Genomic DNA, 13,954 nt, shown 5'->3' with positions numbered 1-13,954 from the left:
GGCTGTGATGAGGATGACTGGGTGTCTGACACCTCATGTGTGAAAATGTGTGGCCTTGTTAGATGTGTGTCCATTGGATGTTGACCTTCCAATAAGGTTCCCATGTAATAAACAAAACATATATGTGCAATACGACTTAACAAAGAACTTTTCCTCTACTAATTTTGGAGTCTTGTCACAGTAACTACATAACGAGTATCACGTGGTCTCTGCTGTTATTTGAGGTCAGGACAGGAAACCTTAGGGTCCCTGAGGACTCCCTCACTCTCCAGATGTCTCTTGCACCTACTACATTTTCTTTCCCGGTGAAAGTTGGGTCTACAGCGCCCCCTGCTGGTCCTGAGCATCCTCAGCTTGAGGTTGTTTCTGGGCACACAGGGATCCTGCTCACTGTGTCTGCTGCAGTGTAAGGCAGGACTGTATCTTCAGTGGGAGCAGAGCTCAGCTTCTGGGAGAACTGGTTCTTGAATCTGTCCACTGACACACTGAGGGGCTTCCCAGTGACTGCAAACTTTCTGCAGACCTTTATCCTCCATTCTCTCCCATCGTGCAGTCCCTTCCTGAAGGGGAACAGCCAGAGGATGATCTCAGCTCTAAAGACCAAGGTGTTTTGTTTTGTGACCCACTGAATTTATCCAGGACCCTGGAAGTAATCCTGAGAGTAAGAATGTTTAATGGAGCTTCGTGTTTTCCTTTTGTTCCTACTTGAGGCAGGGTCTCAAATGGTCACAAGTGCTCTGGATCCAGCTGTGTCCTGAGACTACCCTTGACCTGCTAATCTTCCTTGTTTACACTTCCTGTGTGTTCAGATTGTGAGCTTCATACTAATAAAACAGATGATCCCAGGAAATGACATTTTCTTTATTAACTTGTAATTCATTTTGAGTTTGGGGGTGCCTGTTTTCTTCTACCTATTTACCCATATCTTCCATTTGCAAGTAAATATGAGAATTTCCACATGTTCAAAATATTTTCTCCAAAATATTTACCCAATACTGGTAAAAGCATACACTCACATTATTACCAAGATGGGATCATTTGGGTCAGTGTTGTCAACTTAGTACTGCTCTGTCTCTGAATCTTTCAGGCAGATTGACTAGGAAACTTCTGAGTATAGTCAGAATGGATTCATAACCAAAGGCAACCAGATCAGGATCTGAGAATCCTCAGCAGAAGCTCACAGGAAGGACACTGCCCAGACCACACAGCAGGCATCCCTTGGCTCCAGATGAGCATTGAGCTCTGAGTTACTGCAGAGAGGTCAAAACTAGAATTATCTAATTTAACCCATCCCTTAGCTCCAGATGAGCGCTGAGCTCTGAGTTGGTGCACAGAAGTGAGAACTAGAATTATCTAATTTAACACAGAAGCAGAAGACAGCATGTTGAATGCAGTAATGAAAATAATTTAATTAAAAAATCAATGCTATCACCTCTTAGCCTTATATATACAGCCGTGCAGAAGAGGAGAGGGGTTTGGACAACACAAGGTGCTTACTGCGACGGACCCGGCTCCCCTTCCCCTTGGTTCTCTCTGATGTAGTAACTCTGTTCCACCCGAGGGTCTTCCCTAACCTCACGATGAGAGAAAAGTCCATCTGAGGTTCCTGAGCTTCCCCAGCAGCTGATCGTGGTGACCACAGGGAATCACTCTTGTCCTCAGACTCTTTCTGCATTTTGTTCAGGTAGAAATAGGTGACATATTTGGTTATTTTTTCCAGGATTGCTTTTTTATTCATTTTCTTATTTTTTAATTATGTGCCTGTGTCTATGGGGAGGATCAGTGCACATCCCAGTGCAGGTGCTGGTGGTGTCCAGAAGTGGATGTCGGGTCTCCTGGAGCTGGAATTATGGGTAGTTGTCAGCTGCCTGAGTGGGAAGCTGAGAGCCAAATCAGGTTCCGTTTAAACGTTACAAACTCTTAAGCGCTGAACTAGCTGCTGGGAGTTTTCTTGGCTGTGACTCGTTCATGGTTCCAAAATACATGCATTCGTGCATGATGTGTTTTTTGTCGATTTCAAACTAAATGCTTAAAATACAAAAACTCAACACTATTTGGGGACAGTTTTAATTTTGTTTTTGCCTATTTGACAAAAACCTGTCCCTCTTGGCATCCTTTTGTTCCCATTCTCCCCCTTTCTTCCTTGCTTGGTGTCTTGTGCATCCTTGTCAGACTCTGTGACATAAGAGCAGGTAGATGGGAATGTCCTGCTCAGGAAACAGGATGGATTTCAGTTGAAAACAGCTAAGAGAAAGCAGGGGCAGGGTGAGCTCCCTGCCTGTACTGGGCTGCTGAAAACACACCATGGTCCCCTGCAGAAGGTTTTCTCATGACCTCACATTCCCAAAGAGAAGCTAGAGGAGGCACTGGCACCTGTCCTGATGGCCCTAGTGATCATTTACCCTCCCTGTGCTGCAACCCTGCTACAGTTTTCTACCTGGAGAGGCACAAAGATTTCATTCCTTTTCTAAATAGTTGAGAAAGCTCTACGGAAACACATCTCTATAGAATTTACTGCTCTTCCTGTGAAACTTCATGTGAAACTATTTTATTTTCTTCATGGGTGCTGGGAATGATACCAGGGCCTCCTTCTCTATGCCAGGCAGATGCTCTACCACTACTCTTCCCTGGGAGATTTTTTTTTTGCTTTCTTTTTTTAAGACCTTACATATTTAATATAGTGCGATACCCCTGTACAAAGGAAAAAAATAAGTTTAACATTTCTAGACCAATATAGCTGTTAATTTCTGTACAATGCCAACTCAACATGGTAAAATGGGATACTTTATTCCAAAGTTGACAGCACAGCTAGAGTTTCCAAAAATTCAAATAATATATATATATATATATATATATATATATATATATATGGAGAAAGAGAGAGAGAGAGAGAGAGAGAGAGAGAGAGAGAGAGAGACCAATAATAGCAGTATGTTATGCATCAATAGCAGCAACAGCTTTTCCAGGTTCTGCAGTGTTTAAGAACATTCATCAAAGCAAAGTCATCAATTTTAGAGGCATGATCAAATCCTAGAGTCTATAATTATAAAAGTTTCCCATTGTAAAATCATGTTTTACAGGGCAGCCAGATAAAACAGGAAAAAAATCAATTATGTGTGAACCTGGGCTTTATGTGTGCTGAGCGCCCCCTGCTGGTCATGGAAACCCAGCAGGGAGGTTTTTGTCTGGGCTCACACTGGAGACTCCTCACTGTGTCAGTTGTACAGTAATAAGTGGCCGTGTCCTCAGTTCTCAGGTTGTTCATTTGCAGGTAAGCCATGCTTTGGGAATTATCTCTGGAGATGGTGAATCTGCCCGTCACTGAATCGGCATAATTTGTTGCATAATTATAACTTTTACTTCTTATGCGACCAACCTACTCCAGTCCCTTTCCCGGAGACTGGCGGACCCAGTGCATGGCAGCATCAATGAAAGTGAATCCAGAGGCCGCACAGGAGAGTTTCAGTGACCCTGCAGGCTTCACCAATCCTCCACCAGACTCAACCAGCTGCACCTCACAGTGGACACCTGCAAACAGAGAGGATTCTGATGAAGAAACTGTCACAAAGTCTACTGTCTCTCTCACTCGTGTCTCCTCACACACTCAGCATCCCGTGTTATCTACTTTTTAAAAGAGCAACAAAGAAAACCCAGTGCAGCACCAACCCCATGTTGAATGTCGTGTTTTCAGTGCTGATCTCTGAATGGGAAGACAGGGCTAGAGTCCTCTGCCTGACCTGTGGGGTGTGGGCAGGGCTGGTTTTTATGAGCAGATGGAGGCCTTATTTGCATATCTTCTTTCTATATCTCATGCTCTGTTGTGTGAGCCCTTGGGGCAGCAGTTAATGGTGTAAATACCTGAGAGAAAATGAAGTAACATTGTAAGCATGATTTCACTAAAATGTTATTCATATTGTATTTGTAATAAAACTTCATGCGCGTTAATTTATTTTTCATTATGCTTTCTGTGTAATGTCTGTTAGGAAAGGCAGTACAGAGTACATGTGTCTCAGGAAGGAGAAGAGTCTGTTACCTGCTCTCTACTGACATGACTGTGTGTCCTCCCATGTCTCCAGTTCCCCTGAGAAAGTAGGATTTCCTTGGTGGCTGTGGGATCAGTCCAGGCTCAAGAGGACCCTTGGAATAGCCACCCCTGATTAGAAGAGATAATTGGGTCCCAATTGTCCAATGGATTAATTAAATATACTGTTAGAGAAACTGTGTTTCTTATGGCTAAGAGGGTTGGAGGATTATGGCATATTCATTTTTGTGGCATTATCAGTGAAAGGAACCCCATTAAAGCAACTAAGTGTAGTGAACAGGTGATCTGAAGTCATTTATGATCTGGCCCTTAAATGATCACACCTTTTCTCTTTTGGATTTCATATACTTAACAGGGTTATATGTATGTAAGTGAAAGGAGGAAACTCTGGGTCGATGCAGTAACCTCCCTTGCTGTCCCTTGATGGCACCTGCTCATCAGGGCCTCTCATGTCTGAGAGGCCAGAATCACCTGCTGACCTGCATTTCCTTTGCATCAGGTTGATCTTGTCTGGATTTACTCCTGAACCAGAGTCTAGGTGATGTGTAGAACTCACCAGGGTCCACAGTGTGGATATGGACTTCTGTCTGCTGCCTGGCTCCCCTGGAGCTCCCTGCCCCTGTGCATAGTAGGTGTTGCCCTGTCAGTGACTTTCTTATCACAGGAACATCTGGACAATTCTCCAGGGATGATTATAACAGATGTGTAACAGGGTGGAAGGGAACCATGTGCACATAAAAATGAAGGTGCAGGTCTAGTTTGGCTTCATCATGTCTCTGAGGAGTAGAAGGGATTCGGATACATCTATTTAATAACCCCAGGAATGACTGTATAAAACAAAATGTCCGATTTCACTTCAGCTAACAGAGAAGTGATAAGAGCAAAGCCTTGGGGGGATTTCCAGTTGTTGTTTCCCCAGCTGATTTCAGGGTCCTGGTGCCCAGGTGTTCTATAGAGAGAACCTTGTTCTCAGCCCAGACACCTGATGATCCAGAACTGTGCTTTGTATACAGTGATGACTTGAATCAAATGAGGCTCCTGATGAACTAAGGGCTGACAAATCCTTGGCAAGAAATTTGTTTCCTGAATGTTTGTGTCTCAAGTACCAACAAAGCAAATAGTTTTTTCCAGTCCCATGGACTTCTATATATTTTATTTTATTTTTGTCTGTTTTTTAAATTGCCATACGATGTATTTTGATCTTTCCCACACCTATCACACAATGCTGTGCCCTCCCAGCCCCTCCTCACTTCCTCTGTCCCTCCCTCCTGGTTCTTCCTGTCTATTCTTCCTCCTCACTGTTCCTGCTGTAGACTCCAAGTTTCTGGGGATGACGATTCTGGACTTAAGAAGAAACACTCTTCAGACTTAGTACCTGGTAATTGGTCTTTTGTGCTAATTGGGTCTATAAGGAGGCTTCTGTGTGGACAGGAGTGGTGGCAAGAGCAGAAATCTGAAAGTTCACATCTTCTATGTAAACACAAAGCAGAGAGCCAATCTGTGGAGGGGTTTATGTAAGAGCTCACATGGAGGTCCCCTTTCTGTAACTCTAGCTCAGTAAAACACAGGAGTGTCCTCAAATCTTGAATGTTTATTGGAGGTAGACAGTGTTGTTGGGATTGTCTCAGGAATCAGTGAGTATATCCTTCAGAGTCTGGTTGTTGATTCCTTTCTTAAGATATTCTTTATCTATTTTGTTGTTGTTGTTGTTCCTTGAGAGGCAAAGAGAGGTGTAGATTTGGCTAGGAGGAGATACATGAAATTCCTAGGAAGAATAGGTGGAGAGTACTCAGTGATCAGAATTCATTGTACAATTTTTTTTGAAAAAGTCAATGTCAGTGAAAACAGAATACTATTAACAAGAAAATATGAACCCATAAATAGTTTGACAAAGAATCCTTACTGTGTTTGATAATGGAAACATCACATGTCAACAACAGCAGGTGCAGGTCAACTAGTAGACTCAAAAAAGGAAACCACAGAGGATACAGTGTCTCCTCCACACCAACTTGATCTCTCCTGTGGATTTTGGCTCCATTGCGCCCTCTGATGGTCTGAGCTCCCCTGCACGACGGTATGTCACAGCAACTGAAGTTGCACTGTCTCCCTTGAGCAGTAACTTATCCCTGCAGCTTCAGTGCTGAAGGAGCTTAACTGCAGGGAGAAAGGCCTAGTGTTTGTCTGGAGATGCTGACCAGAGGTTTCAGTGACTGATTTTAAGTTGTCTCTGTACTATCATCAATGCCCCTTATTCTTGGACAGGGCATGTGTTAGTTAAGCTTCTCAGAAACTGAACATTTTCATGGAAGAAGGATGGATTTTGAATATGCTCCCCAAATGGGACAATCCAATAGCACTACTGAGGACTATGTGTGCATGTGTCTTTAAATGTCTGAAGAGTAGATACTATATTAAAACAAACATACATACTACATAAATTCAGGCTATTAATACACCTTTCTCTCTAATATCAGGTCATGAATCAGACGCACCTAATGTTGCTGGATATAAGGAGCTGGGAACCCTGTGGTGCACGTCTCCTCATCTGTCACTGCTCAGGATCAATGTGATGAGGTCTTGAGATCTGTCAGATCAGGTCTATTCATTATAGAGGAACACTCATCCCTACAGTTCAGGGTGCTGGATGGGTTTATCCTGGTATTCCACTATCTCTGTTTATAAACCTGCATTTCATACTCCAGTACATGGGATGCTGATGGCTATCATAGGTTTCAGTGGACAAGAGTACATGCCATCTTAATTAATATTGAGACAGGTCTTCTTACAATTCACAAAATTCTGGGACATGTGAGAATATAAACAGATACTATTCGCTTAACCTCTTGAATTAAAGTCATATTAGGATTAGAATATGTGCAGATCCAGTGCAATAAATGTGAAAGTGAGCAGGAGGTTTCCAGGAACACATCACACATTGATTTCTAGCTTTTTTTCTGTTCTTCCTCCTTCATACCAACACCTGTGTGGACAGAGCTCTTCCATCCCAGTGAGAATCCAGTCACCACATCCAAGTTCAGTAAAGTGAATCACACTTCAAGAGTTCAAGGGTCACCTGAATCTCCTTGTGGTCAACCATATGTGTGATGCTGAGGAGTTGCATTGACCATCCTACGCCCATCAGACACTGGCACAGAGCTTTGGAGGCTGCTGTCCATTCAACACCTGTGACCAGAAGGAATGTGCTCAACTCTGGTGTCAGCTGGGAACTCCTAGGACACTTTTCCCAAAATGTGGCCAGTGTCCTGGAGCTCAGATACCCTTGTGATTTACTGATAATTCTTTCATGAACTATTGTCCTATCCAGCAGCTGTATGAATCCATTCTGGATACTGGTAACCACACTATGAATTTTATTTAATTAATAACCCCTCCAGTGTTGCAGCATGGAGATTGCACATGTCAGCTACATCATGGTCTCTGAATGTACTGAGACTGGCAATGAAATTCACAGGTTTGGTGAAATCTCCTCAATGTACAACATCTATACCTGCTTCTGTTGCCCTGTACTTTTTAAAGAATTGAAGGATCCACAATGCCTATTGCTGGTTCTGAGAAGAGGCTTGGTTGAGTTCTCACACACAGATTACAGTACCCCTCCTTCTACAGTTCCTGGGCCCTTCCTACCAATCCCATTAAGATCCACTCCCTTTGTGTTTCTCATTAGAAATTAAGAGACTTCTCAAAGTAAAAATATTAACAACGCAAAACAAATTGGCAAAGCTAAAACAAATAAACAAACAAAAACAACGCACTGAAAGTGGACAAAGCAAATCAAAAAAGTTAATAGAAGAGAATCCGAAGAAACTTAGACCAACTCATTCACACACTCATGAGTCCCGTGAAGATAGATGGTAACAAATACAGAAACATAAGATGGACATTTTGTAGAAAGAAGGGCCTTGAATGCCACAGCTATACATGAGATTTCTACATAAAATCCCACCCCTCGGAGCTCAGAGCACCTCACCGAATATTTGACTGGAAGAATGTAAGAGACACAGTAGACAGAGGACATCAGGAAAGACACTCTAAATCATCTGAGGAGAGTCCATATAAACTCAAAGAGACTGAATCAGCAAACTGCTTTAAAGTCAACATAGTTTTGAGCAGTCTCTAACAGAATTTTCCAAGGGATTCATGCTTGCCACAAAATACTCAGCACATAACTTTCCTCCATTTCAAGTACATGGCATTAATAATTTTAAGGGGAAAGAACATGCAAAATTAATTTTTTGAGTCAAAATGTCATCTTACTAAATCAAACCTGTGAGATCTCAAAATACCACAGGTGTCTCTGTGCTGGTCCATATTCAGCCATTTATGCACAATTAAATGCTCTGTAGAATAAGGTGACCTCTATGTATCCAGTGGGCTATGAGAGAGAACTCTGTGTCAGTGTAGGCCAATGTTCTTTAAAGGAAGGCTTGAGAATGTAGGTCAGCAGACTAGGATTAGGAAGGCAGTAAATTAAAGAATTATGTATAATCTTAAACCTATTCTCACATAATATATATATATATATATATGTGTGTGTGTGTGTGTGTGTGTGTGTGTGTGTGTTTGTATACATATACATATATGCTGTGTTGATAAATGAGTTTACTAAAGGAAATTCAATAATAATTTTGATCAAACTGAAAGATTTACACTTATGTGACTGTGCATTTTGATATGAATATCTCTTATATTCATTGAGACCAGAACTTCTGCTGGAGGACCCAGTCTGAGATGAAAAACAAACAGATCACTTAAGACTTAAGACTATGAGAGGAGTCTCGGTGTGGTCTGATGTTATTTCTGTAGTTTTGAATAGTAAAAGTCATATTATAGTGTATTCAAAGCTACTCCATCAAAACTTCCAGTCTCTCAGAATCAAGATACATTTTTGTCACTGTGCAGTATCAGAGTTTTATTTTGTGCATTGATTTAATAAGGAGAAAATATTCCATTGGGGTTGGTCACTGTCAGGATAGTGTGGGGACACCTTGTATTACAGTGGTGAACTCAATTCATGTCACTTTATTCACAGTTGTAATTTTGAAAATTACACATAGAACCCATACGACCAGAGGGATGAGGCTCACAAAGAGACACTAGGAATGATTATTTCTGAGCAAGTCGCCAGGCTGATCCTCTTTGTCATCTCAGTCCCAGGGCGGCTTCCTGTTCCTCCAGGGTTTCTGACACACTCAGGATGTGGTTGCAACACTGTGTGTTGCACAGTAATAGACTGCAGAGTCCTCAGATGTCAGGCTGCTGAGCTCCATGAAGACTCTGCTGGATATTTTTGTTGAAGTTACTGTGGCCTTTCCCTGGAACTTTGGATTGTACTTAGTTTCACCATTATAAGGAAAAACATATCCAATCCACTCCATGCTCTGTCCAGGCCTCTGCTTCACCCAGTGTATATAGTAGTTTGAGAAGATGTGTACTGAAACCTTGCAGGACAACTTCACTGAGGCTCCAGGCCTCACCAGCTCAGCCCCAGACTGCTGCAACTCATCCTGGGAGTGGACACCTGTGGAGAGAAAGGCAGAGTGGATGTCACTGTCACCTGAGTGCATGGCCCCTCCTCATGTCTGGAACTTGGAGCCATTACCTGTAGCTGCTGTCACCAGGAAGAGGATGATCCAGCTCCATCCCATGGTGAGGACCTGTGTGCTCAGTGACTGTGGAGAGGACACTGATCATGTGTTGTTGGTGGTGTGGACATCCCTGTATTTACCACATAGACTCACATGATTTGCATATTCATGAGCAGGGTGCTTCTTAGATAAGAAGCTAGTCCAGCTGGAGAGGAAGGAGGTGGAGGACACCTGGGTCAGTCAGCAGGATGCTGAGGTCCAAATCCTCATCCTGTCTGTGGAAGCAGCCATTCCTGAGACCTGTGCAGACCCTGTGGATATGTCTTGAACTAAACCCTATACTTAGAAATAGAATGCCAACATCACATACTTAGTATTCTTGGTTAAAAATATTGGTTTCAGATGGGTTTAATAATTGTGATTAGATATTTCAAAAGCTCCTCATTTGGGAGAATTTGTGTTATTCTCTGATGAACTAACAATATTTGGTTTTCCAGCTTGTTAACACTGTGTGTTTCCTCTGTGTGTGTGTGTGTGTGTGTGTGTGTGTGTGTGTATCTGTCAGTCTGTCTGTCTGTCTGTGTATGTATGGTGTTTTATCCTTTTCTTTTCTGTCTGTGTGCTGACTTTTTATAGAAACATTGTAAAGTTGAGTGGTAAGGATTAAAGATCAGGGAGGAATTGGGTAGTGAAATTGTGATCTAAAAATAATATAGGAAAGATATTTTTCAAACACCAACAACAAATCTTAATAAATCATGCAGTATTTACTGTGTTTGAATATTGGAGATGTCACTTACCAACTGCAAATTGTGTTATTCAGCTAACAGACATTTAAAAGGAGTCGACAGAGAGAGTGATGTCCCCTCCTGCCCTCATCTCATTTCTATCCTGCTGATGTGTGGCTACACTGTGACCCCTGCTGGTCTTGATGTGCCTTGGCTTGCAATAAAGTTTCAAAGTGTAGCTTGAGCAGCAACATATTCCAACTACTTCAATCTTCACAGAGCTCATCTTCAGGAAAATAGGCTCTTGTTTTCCTGGAAGCACTGAATGATGTGTCAAAGATTGATTGTAAGCGGTGCCTCTATCATTACTAATAATTCTCTCAACACCATCGACTTCCCTGCTGGCAGCTGGATCCAGCTCATCACTACACACTGTTACTGCAGAGTGACTACAGAGAATTATGGCATGCTAAGTCACTGAACCTTTGAAAATTCATCTTCTTGTTACCTCTTTACCTGTCACATTTTACCAGGAATCATGGAGTTTTTCCAGTCCTGCTACATTGAGAGGCACATGTCATAGGTTACCAGGTCAGAGTCCTTGGCCCCTGGGACACTGTGTGCCTTCCAGTTCCTGATAAACCAAAGCACTCCCTCAGTAAGAGATGCTTTCAGGCCACCTCTGCTTCTCTGTGTTCCCTAATATTCCTGCTTACTTTCCCTACTCCTGAGGGTGGGATGTCCTTCACTCTGTATCTCACTGTCTCTGTCTCTGTCCCTGTCCCCTGCTCTTGGCCCCCTCTCTGTGAATCACAAGGTCCATGGAACTAAAAAAGTTTCAAATGTACACACAGACAAAAAATCCCCCAAACTTCTGATTTTACCCTTTCTGCCTAGTCTATTTGTTGCATCAGATTTAAAATATATTGCAGACTGTTCCAGCAACTAGCTCCAGGTATTCTCTCAACTCTGAAACTTGGGACAAGGTTAAAGTGGCTCAACTTAGGTGGTCCTGCCTCACAAATTGCTCCAACAAGTGTCCATATGTCCATAGTCCTAGAATTTACCTCAGAGCCTGGTCAGCCTGGACAGGGTCAGCATTCCAGCTTCTTTGTTCCCACACTGCTGTGGGAACTCATCCATCCAATAGTCTTTGAGGTAGTAGCTCCTTTCTGTTGGAGTCTCAGGTTCTGCATGCAGACTGGGAGGGGAGCTCTTGTCTTGGGTGGTGTTTGCAGATCAGGTCTCAGCTTCCGCGCCTCTGGGTAGAAGACTGAGGTGGTTCTCTACCTTATTACATTTATCCCTGAGTGATTCTTAAATAAATGCCTGGCTAACCATTACCCAGGCTGGCATGGACTTTATTACAATCAAACATTACCCCACCCAACAATGATGCCTCAGTGTCAGCAGGAAGTAGTTGTAGAGAAGATTACACATAGCTCCTAATCATTTGTTTATCATCAATAATAGACTGGGATACAGGTTTCAAACCTGGGACAAATGGATGAGGTGCCTACTTAACATATCAAGGCAGTAAATGGACACCATATTCTTCCCGTATTCCTCAGACCCTACCGGTTACAGGCTCCTCCTGGCTGGCAAGTCCTTCCACCTTCCCTAAACATTGCAGCCCTGGGCTGGGCTTCCCTACCTGAGCTGCTCCTCTGTATTTAATCCTACTGTTTCAGTTACCTGGTCCTTTTCATCTCTCCTTTGTGCCCGGTGGCAGCTTCACCTGGTTCCTCTGTCTTCCCTCCCCAACCCTCCCCCATTCCTCACATGACCCAGGGTAATGTCCACTCTGGACTCTCCCAGATGTCCATGCCTCTGGCTATGCTCTCCTATATGTCTATAATAAACAAAGTTCTCCTCCACCATACCTGCGAACACTCATGGCCATAAAACTTTCTTTTCCTTCTTTTTAATTCACTAACCATGTTCCCAGAGTCCCATAGAGTGACAGCCTAAGCCTCAGCTGAGTTTCATGTAACTGGCTCATGTCTGTTTTGAACAAAGACGAGGAGTTAGAAGAACAAAATGTAACGGGAGACACTATGATGAAAGTTACAGGTGAAGTAACTGCATCAGGGAAAATACAAACCAGTTACTTCTGTGTCTGATGTGCACAGTGCTCAGGGAAACAGAAGACCTGAGACCTGTTAGGGTGTGGGGGTCACTGAGTGTGGTCTCACCTCCCTTGTGACTCCCCTAACCCCAAGCACTGTCCTAACTGGATAGCACTGAGCCTTACCTGAATCTGATGAGGGAAAATCATCACCAATACTGCAGACATCACTCAGCATTTGATCCTGAGTCATCACCAGAGTCATTTCTGCTATCAGAGGTGAGATATTTCCATGTAATTCACGTTAGACTGCGTGGTGTGTATATTGTAAATTGTGGCAGAAGAGAACTCTGTTATTGCAGACCCCAAAGAACATAAACACAGAGAGCATCCTGAGAAATCAGTAGATGGGGCGACAGCTGTGACCACATAAACCAGCACTCAGTCATGTCTGCACCTGTTCCTGCCCTGTCCCTCCCTCCATGTGTGACCTGCGCCCCCTGCTGGTCCTGAGCGCTCCTGCAGGGAGGTTTGTGTCAGGTTCACACTGAAGTCCTGTCACTGTGTCTGCAGCACAGTAATAAATGGCGGTGCCATCAGCTTTTAAGTTGTTAATTTGCAGGTAGACGCTGCTTTTGGAGTCGTCTCTTGAGATGGTGAATCTGCCACTCACAGACTCCGCATATTCTGTTGCATAATTGTAATCTATGTTTCTAATTTGTGCAACCTATTCCAACCCCTTCCCTGGAACCTGGCGGACCCAGTGAGTGCAACCAGGCATCATTGAAGGTGAATCCAGAGGCTGCACAGGAGAGTTTCACGGACTTTCCAGGCTGCACCAAGCCTCCCCCTGACTCCACCAGCTTCACCTCACACTGGACACCTGTGAAATGAGAATCTTGTCAGTAAACTCTCACAAATGTCCACGTCCCTCTCACTCAAGTCCACTCACACAGTGTCTTTTCTTATACATAAATTACCTTTCAAAAGAGCAACAAGGAAAACCCCGCTCAGTCTCAACTCCATGCTGTGTGTTGCGTGTTTAGTGATGACCACAGGATGGGAGGACCAGGGAGTCCAGTGCTGGGTCCCTCTGTCAGAGCTGCAGTATCAGGGCTGCATTTCATTGGCAGAGGAGGGCATTATTTGCATGTCTTCCTGTTATATCCTGAACTCAGAGGCAGGAACCTTAGTGAAGACAAATAATGGTACAACTGTGTGAGATGAAATTAGGAACCACTTGCTGTTTATAACATCAAAGCATCAATCATTTTCCCAGCCATGTAGCTTAGCTGCTAGAGTATTGTTTTGCATGCCTGAAGCCCTGTGTTCATCTCCACCATTACATGATAGGCAATAGTTTGGAGTAGGAGAATTTTAGATTTTACTTATGCTTGGTCTATACGAAACTGTTTGCCAACAGAGAAAGAAAGAAGGAAGAAAGGAAAAATAGACTATTAAGAATGAATTCTTAGATTTACATAAAAATATGTTTTTAGACTTTCTTTAT

General features: G+C 43.1%; 1 pseudogene and 2 gene segments (V, D, J or C); all 3 read right to left on the bottom strand.

Annotated features, from left to right (window-relative positions):
• Window positions 1–349: 349 nt before the first annotated feature.
• On the bottom strand, window positions 350–6,080 carry LOC113838554. The segment is given in 3 exon segments: window positions 350–560; window positions 3,381–3,528; window positions 6,032–6,080. Coding segments are annotated over 3 exon segments (408 nt in total).
• Window positions 6,081–9,252: 3,172 nt separating this feature from the next.
• LOC113838559 lies at window positions 9,253–9,708 on the bottom strand. The segment is given in 2 exon segments: window positions 9,253–9,581; window positions 9,663–9,708. Coding segments are annotated over 2 exon segments (375 nt in total).
• A 3,181-nt stretch (window positions 9,709–12,889) lies between these two features.
• On the bottom strand, window positions 12,890–13,470 carry LOC113838555 (annotated as a pseudogene).
• Between the last annotated feature and the right edge of the window lie 484 nt (window positions 13,471–13,954).

This window comes from Cricetulus griseus, chromosome 5 (genome assembly GCF_003668045.3).
Source record: "Cricetulus griseus strain 17A/GY chromosome 5, alternate assembly CriGri-PICRH-1.0, whole genome shotgun sequence".
NCBI classification, from domain to species: domain Eukaryota; kingdom Metazoa; phylum Chordata; class Mammalia; order Rodentia; family Cricetidae; genus Cricetulus; species Cricetulus griseus.
Note: the sequence above shows the minus strand (reverse complement) of the source record. Positions and strands in the feature narration are given on the sequence as shown.